This window comes from Siphateles boraxobius, unplaced genomic scaffold, assembly GCF_051911475.1.
Source record: "Siphateles boraxobius isolate OS27281-9 unplaced genomic scaffold, OSU_SipBor_1 32, whole genome shotgun sequence".
NCBI classification, from domain to species: domain Eukaryota; kingdom Metazoa; phylum Chordata; class Actinopteri; order Cypriniformes; family Leuciscidae; genus Siphateles; species Siphateles boraxobius.
In genome coordinates this window covers 6,405,001-6,412,500 of record NW_027508942.1, presented here as the reverse complement: position 1 = coordinate 6,412,500, position 7,500 = coordinate 6,405,001, and the positions used below count along the sequence as shown (strand labels likewise).

General features: G+C 44.3%; 1 protein-coding gene across 2 annotated transcripts in view; it reads right to left on the bottom strand.

Annotated features, from left to right (window-relative positions):
* Nucleotides 1–7,500, bottom strand: part of fbn1 (fibrillin 1) — a 136,635-nt gene that overhangs the window by 19,861 nt on the left and 109,274 nt on the right. For both annotated transcript variants that reach the window (XM_077194639.1, XM_077194638.1), the window contains 10 exons: nucleotides 7,321–7,440; nucleotides 6,963–7,088; nucleotides 5,726–5,878; nucleotides 4,556–4,618; nucleotides 4,343–4,468; nucleotides 3,892–4,011; nucleotides 2,921–3,043; nucleotides 1,904–2,035; nucleotides 1,700–1,825; nucleotides 875–1,081 (listed from right to left, as the gene is read on the bottom strand). In XM_077194639.1, coding sequence (XP_077050754.1) covers nucleotides 875–1,081; nucleotides 1,700–1,825; nucleotides 1,904–2,035; nucleotides 2,921–3,043; nucleotides 3,892–4,011; nucleotides 4,343–4,468; nucleotides 4,556–4,618; nucleotides 5,726–5,878; nucleotides 6,963–7,088; nucleotides 7,321–7,440 — 1,296 coding nt within the window. The remainder of the gene's footprint in view (nucleotides 1–874; nucleotides 1,082–1,699; nucleotides 1,826–1,903; nucleotides 2,036–2,920; nucleotides 3,044–3,891; nucleotides 4,012–4,342; nucleotides 4,469–4,555; nucleotides 4,619–5,725; nucleotides 5,879–6,962; nucleotides 7,089–7,320; nucleotides 7,441–7,500) is intronic.

Here is a 7,500-nt window from a genome sequence, read left to right as displayed (position 1 = left end):
ATGTGTGTGTGTGTGTGTGTGTGTGTGTGTGTGTGTGTGTGTGTGTGTTACCCTGGCCGTCAGTGGTGTATCCGTGTTCCAGTTGACACATCCTCCTGTAGTGTGTGTGTGTGTGTGTGTGTGCGTTACCCTGGCCGTCAGTGGTGTATCCGTGTTCCAGTTGACACATCCTCCTGTAGTGTGTGTGTGTGTGTGTGTGTGTGTGTGTGTGTGTGTTACCCTGGCCGTCAGTGGTGTATCCGTGTTCCAGTTGACACATCCTCCTGTAGTGTGTGTGTGTGTGTGTGTGTGTGTGTGTGTTACCCTGGCCGTCAGTGGTGTATCCGTGTTCCAGTTGACACATCCTCCTGTAGTGTGTGTGTGTGTGTGTGTGTGTGTGTTACCCTGGCCGTCAGTGGTGTATCCGTGTCCCAGTGGACACATCTTCCTGTAGTGTGTGTGTGTGTGTGTGTTTGTGTGTGTGTGTGTGTTACCCTGGCCGCCAGTGGTGTATCCGTGTCCCAGTGGACACATCTTCCTGTAGTGTGTGTGTGTGTGTGTGTTACCCTGGCCGTCAGTGGTGTATTCGTGTTTCAGTGGTGTAACCGTGTTCCAGTGGACACATCCTCCTGTAGTGTGTGTGTGTGTGTGTGTGTGTGTGTGTGTGTGTGTGTGTGTGCGTGTGTGTGTGTGTTACCCTGGCCGTCAGTGGTGTATCCGTGTCCCAGTGGACACATCTTCCTGTAGTGTGTGTGTGTGTGTGTTACCCTGGCCGTCAGTGGTGTAACCGTGTTCCAGTGGACACATCCTCCTGTAGTGTGTGTGTGTGTGTGTGTGTGTGTGTGTGTGTGTGTGTGTGTGTGTGTGTGTGTGTGTGCGTGTGTGTGTGTGTTACCCTGGCCGTCAGTGGTGTATCCGTGTCCCAGTGGACACATCTTCCTGTAGTGTGTGGTTCCGGGTAAAGGGCAGATCTCACAGTTTGGCCCCCAGCCTCGGCCCCCGTCACAACAGCACTCGGACTTCCTAACGCTGACCCGACTGCTGGAACTCATCTGACACATGGTCTGGAGAACCTCCAGGAAGCAGAAGCCCTGACGGTTATCTGACACACACACACACACACACACACACACACACACACACACACACACACACACACACACACACACAGGCTGTTATTGGCAAAACAAACACGATCATAAACGTACAGTTCGATTTAGATGATAGCTTAACCAATGTATGTCAACCAGATGTCATGGAGTTTTAGAAGAATAATTTCTGTCAGGAGCACTATCGTCAAATACGATTGAGCATTAGCATATAGTTTGGATTGGTTCAGTTCTGGGCAAGAACAGCCTAGCATGGATAAGAGCAGCAATAACCCTCCTTAGTGTAAACAGAACAGAACTAACATGAATCTATTGCAGATATCATGTCAATATAGAATTTAATTGATTCTGGGGGAATCAAAATGCCAAATCCTGACTGAGGCAGGAGGAGCTGGGGAGGGAGGAGGCTAATCCGCTCCTGAGAAACGCCACAGCTGCTGATAATACTGAAGGAGCTTATATATGAATACAGTGATACATATTCCTATAGGTAGAAGATCAGCTGAGAGTCACTGATGCGAGCTTGACTAACGTGACCTGCCAGAACTGACACTACGCTTGATGTTGGGTATGAATCCGTGTGTGAGGTGACAGTGAGGTCACACTCGTACCGATGCAGTCGGTTCTGCTGGGACTGGGACTGAAGCCCTGATCGCAGATGCAACGGTAACTTCCCACCGTGTTCTCGCAGCGCCCGTTCTCACAGATGCCAGGCTTGGCCGTGCACTCGTTCAGATCTGCACACAAACACACACGTCAGGACTGTGAGCGCTAATGTGAGCGCCTGTGTGTGTGAGTGTGTGTGTGTGGCTCACCCACGCAGCTGTCTCCGTTGGGCTTTCTGGTGTATCCCGGCGAGCAGATGCACATGTACGTGCCGATCAGATTCTTACAGGTCATCCCTCTGGAGGCGCAGTCGTCCAGCCCGTCCTCACACTCGTTCTGATCTGAGCGACACAAGCGGGATTAAGCATCATGATACGCAGTGGATCACAAAATTCACGGTTCGGATCATTTACGGTTTTTGAGTCACGGATCGGATAATTTTTCAGATCAGCAAAAGAATAAATAAAAAAATCTGATAAACTGCTAAAATTCAAACATTAGTAAACAATCAGTAATAAAATAAGAACAAATACACAAATTACAAGCAGAGATTAAAACTAAATAACAAAGTTACAAAGTCTAACAGTAGTATTCAGGTACAGAAATTATTAATTAAGGCTAACTATTTGTTCACTGTAGAAATTAAATATAGTTTCATCTTTGTTAAAGCTGTATTTTGTTGTTTTATTAATATTAATGACACAGACAACAGTAGGAATATTAGGCTGCTGTCATTTTAAGAACGATAGCACAGCCGAAAAACCTGATGTTCACTCGTGACATAACCGAGAAATACTTGCCGAGACGGATATTTAGAACATCATTTTGTTTGTAAGTGTCTGTTCAAGGGCAAGGAAACGCAGAAGAGGAATTATTTCGGTGTTCGAGCGCTATCTGAAACGCGCCTCTCTTTCTCTCTCTCTCTCTGCGTGCGTGCGTTTCGTGTGTGTGCGGGTGTTCGCACAGACAACACACGCGAGTGTCAATCTCCGCCATTTTCTTCCATGTTTAAAACAGTTTGAGTGTGTAAATTGGCAAAACAAAACATGTCCAAATTATAAACTTTTACTCGATGATGGTTAAATTTAGCAGTTAATCCGCGAATCACACGCGTGCCGAACGCTGGGCAGCTGGTCCGTACATTCTAATTATGTGTGTGTGTGTGTGTGTGTGTGTGTGTGTGTGTGTGTGTGTGTGTGTGTGACGGTGAAAGCGCTCGTCTTTACCTTTGCACATCCGCCGGTCTTCTCTCAGCACGTATCCCGCTGGACATCTGCATTCGTACGATCCCACCGTGTTGACACAGCGGAATGCACACAGCAGAGGATTCTGGGAACACTCGTTTACATCTGAAAACATGGCACATGTTTTAATCAAATACACACTAGCACTCGGTTTGATTGGTCGGTGTGGACGGCGTTGGGCGTTTCTTTGTTGGGAAGAATCAGACTTTTACGAGCTCGAGCAGACAACAAATCTAGCTATCATCAGTACAGTTGTTGCTATATATTGTTATTATTATTATTATTATTATTAAAGTTATCACTATTGTTATTTTTATAGTTACGGTTACAGTTATAACTATAGTTATTGTTTTAGTTTTCGTTATAGTTATCATCATAGTTATTGTTATCATTATAATAATGGCTATAGTTATCATATTTATTGCAATATTTATTGTTATAGTTATTGCAATAGTTTTTATAGTTATAGGTATAGTTATCATTATAGTAATGGTTATAGTTATTATGGCTATATTTATCACTATAGTTATGCTTATAGTTATCATTATAGTAATGGTTATAGTTATTATAGTTAAAGCTATAGTTATCACTGTAGTTATGGTTATAGTTAGCATTATAGTAATGGTTATAGTTATTATAGTTATGGTTATAGTTATCATTATAATTACTGTTATAGTAATCATTGCTATATTTATTGTTAAAGTTATAAATATATTTATGGTTATAGTTATCACTATATAAATAATCTTTGTTTTAATTACAACTTTGAAAATTAGTTTTTTACAGTGCAGAATGTAAAAACATTCTGTGTGAACACGAGTGAGAGTGGTGAAGTGGATCAGACCCGATGATCCCGCATTAATCAATCTGTGCTCGAGTGTGAGAGCGGCCGACAGGAAGTACATCAGCAACTACAGGAAGCACATCATCATCATCATCAGCACGTCACTGACCTTCACAGGTCATCATGGGTCCGGGCTCGAACCCCTCGTCGCAGCTGCACTCAAACGCTCCCTCCACGTTTGTGCAGGTGCCGTTCCCACACGGGTTCCCCAGCTCACACTCGTTCGTGTCTGATGATGACGGAGTTACACACACAACATGATGGAGGTCACATGACCAAAAACAGACAAAACCAAGTAATATTATCCATAGCTGAAACTGAACGATTAATTTTAAAATGGCTGCAACAATCTGTATTTTATGCGCTATGGAAATAAAGCTTGACAACCACAGGCTGTGAACATGTTTTTTTCTGCTGTAAAGTTGGGCAGTTTAACATGAGGGTTTATGGGATTGAGTCTCTTCTGCAGCCGCCCTCTAGTGGCCAGTGGATGAACTGCAGTTTAATCCCTTCAGTGTTGAGAGAGAGAGAGACAGGAAGTGCTTGATATCAACGCTGACCTTCACAGTTGATCCCGGTGAAGTCGAGCCGGTACCCGAAGGGGCATTCGCAGCGAAACGTCCCGTCCGTGTTGATGCAGTGGCCGTTCCTGCAGATGCCGGGGTTCTCCGCACACTCGTCCACATCTGGAACGTCAGTGTGTGAGATCAGTGTGTGAGATCAGTGTGTGCTCATGGACACATGTTGATGGAGTCTGATTAACTGACACTCACCTACAGCCTCTTCGTGTATAGTGTGGGTCTTTCCCATGGTGGAACACAGAGCTTTATACGTCTCTGAAACACACACACACTATAACTGTTACTGCCATTAAATCATGTGTGTGTGAGTGTGTATATGTCTGTGTGAATTGTCCATAACGCACATGGACAAACATCACAGATATAGAAATATGTGTGTACGTGTGTGTGTGAGAGTGTGTGTGTTTGAGTGTGTGTGGTTGTGTGTGTGTTTGAGAGTGTGTAGGTGTGTGTGTGTATGAGACTATGTGTGTGTGTGTGTGTGTGTGTGTGTGTGTGTGTGTGTGTGTGTGTGTGTGTGTGTGTGTGTGTGTGTGTGTTGAGAGTGAGTGTGTGTGTGAGAGAGAGAGAGAGTGTGTGTGTGTGAGAGAGAGAGTGTGTGTGTGTGTTGAGAGAGTGTGTGTATGTCTGTGTGTGTGTGTGTGTGTGTGTGTGAGAGAGAGAGAGTGTGTGTGTGTGTGTGTTGAGAGTGAGTGTGTGTGTGTGAGAGAGAGAGAGTGTGTATGTGTGTTGAGAGTGTGTGAGTGAGTGTGTGTGTGAGAGAGAGTGTGTGTGTGAGTGAGTGTGTGTGTGTGTGTGTGAGAGAGTGTGTGTGAGAGAGAGTGTGTGTGTGTGTGTTGAGAGTGAGTGTGTGTGTGTGAGAGAGAGTGTGTATGTGTGTTGAGAGTGTGTGAGTGAGTGTGTGTGTGAGAGAGAGTGTGTGTGTGTGTGAGAGAGTGTGTGTGAGAGAGAGTGTGTGTGTGAGAGAGAGTGTGTATGTGTGTTGAGAGTGTGTGAGTGAGTGTGTGTGTGAGAGAGAGTGTGTGTGTGTGTGAGAGAGTGTGTGTGAGAGAGAGTGTGTGTGTGTGTGTGTTGAGAGTGAGTGTGTGTGTGTGAGAGAGAGTGTGTATGTGTGTTGAGAGTGTGTGAGTGAGTGTGTGTGTGAGAGAGAGTGTGTGTGTGAGTGAGTGTGTGTGTGTGAGAGAGTGTGTGTGAGAGAGAGTGTGTGTGTGTGTTGAGAGTGAGTGTGTGTGTGTGTGAGAGAGTGTGTGTGAGAGAGAGTGTGTGTGTGTGTGTTGAGAGTGAGTGTGTGTGTGTGAGAGAGAGAGAATGAGAGAGAGAGAGTGAGTGTGTGTGTGTGTGTGTGTGTGTGTGTGTGCTCACCGTCCTCAGCAGAAGGGCAGATCTCACACGGGTCCCCCCACCCCTGACCCGGCATGGCGCTGCAGCAACAGGATCCTTTCGTCGTGTTGAGCGGCTTCGGGGCCAGACAGCGTCCGTTCTCAAACTTAGTGTAACAGTAATTCACACGGATATCTGACAGTCAGAGCAAACAGAGGGATGTTTATTTCATTTTCTGTAAAGCTGACTAGAAACAATGTGTATTGTGAAGAACACAATACAAAACAATTGACTTGGCAACAGGGAAAGATGATTCTTTCTTAAATGATTCTTCTTAAATGACTCTTCTTAAATGACTCATCTCAAATTATTATTTGCCAAACAATTCTTTCAAATGATTGTTCACTGATTATTCTTTACAAATAATCTTTCTAAAATTATTCTTTCTCAAATGATTCTTCTCACTTATTATTTCTCAAACGATTCTTAACAAATGATTATTTTTTAAATGTTTCTTCTAAAATTATTGTTTTTCAAATGATTCTTCACAAATTATTTATCAATTGACTCTTTCCAAAAGATTCTCCCTGAATGATTCTACCCAAATTATTACTTCTCAAATAATTGCATCAATTGCATAATACAAAATGCATCAGCATAATTATCAATGACGCACATGAACAAACATCACAGATATAGATACAGATATGTGTGTGTGTGTGTGTGTGTGTGTGCAGCTGAGAAAGAGATGGGCAGCTGGGTTACTTTTATTCCCAGAGGCCTGTTCTTCATTTGCAGAAGCCTTTCCACCCTTCTACACACACACACACACACACACACACACACACACACACACACACACACACACACACACACACACACACACACACACACACACACACACACACACACACACACACACACACACACACTGTCCACAGGGTCAGAGACACAGAAGGAGGGATGGAAACTGTGAGCAAAGAAACGAACGATGTGTTCTGATTCTGTATGACATCACACACTCGAGGAACAAAACATTATTCATTACATTCATTACTCATTGAACATGACGAGCTCCATGACCGATGAAAACATGAAGCTCAAGGGATTCGGATGGAGGTTTCACGTTTAACTTGTGATGTGCTTCCTTCCTCTGATCTTTTCTATTTATTTGTTTTGAATAATCCCTGTAATGCCTAAAACCGCAAAAAATAAATAAATGAAGTACAAATAAAACCCCCAGTTCTAAACCCGTGGAAGTGTGTGATATATAACTCACCCACGCATCTCTTCCCGGACACGGAGAGCTGGAATCCCTCGGGACAATCGCACCTGAAGCTACCAGCGGTGTTCACACACTTCCCAAAGATGCAGATCTCGGGAGTCTGAGAGCATTCGTCAATATCTGAGCACAAACACACATGATGACGGTGGAGAGTCGAGTCTTCATTTCTACAGCGCTTTAACAATATAGAGTTTCACAGCAGCTTTACAGTGATAATAGGAGATTACAGTAACAGATTGTTTTGGCTTTACAGCAGATCTAGAATAGAGTTATTGTCCAGATAAAGTTTGATCAGATGACTGTGAGCAGTGAGACCATGACAGCGTGAGGATCGAGGTGAACCGACACACACCTTCACACCGGTCGTTCTGCAGGAAATACCCTGACGGGCAGATGCACCTGTAGGAGCCGTCCAGGTTCTGGCACGTCCCGGGGCCGCAGGTGCCAGGGCTGATCACACACTCGTTGATGTCTAAGCAGAAGAGCACAGGAGTGTGTGGACATGACGTCAACACAAACACACACACACACA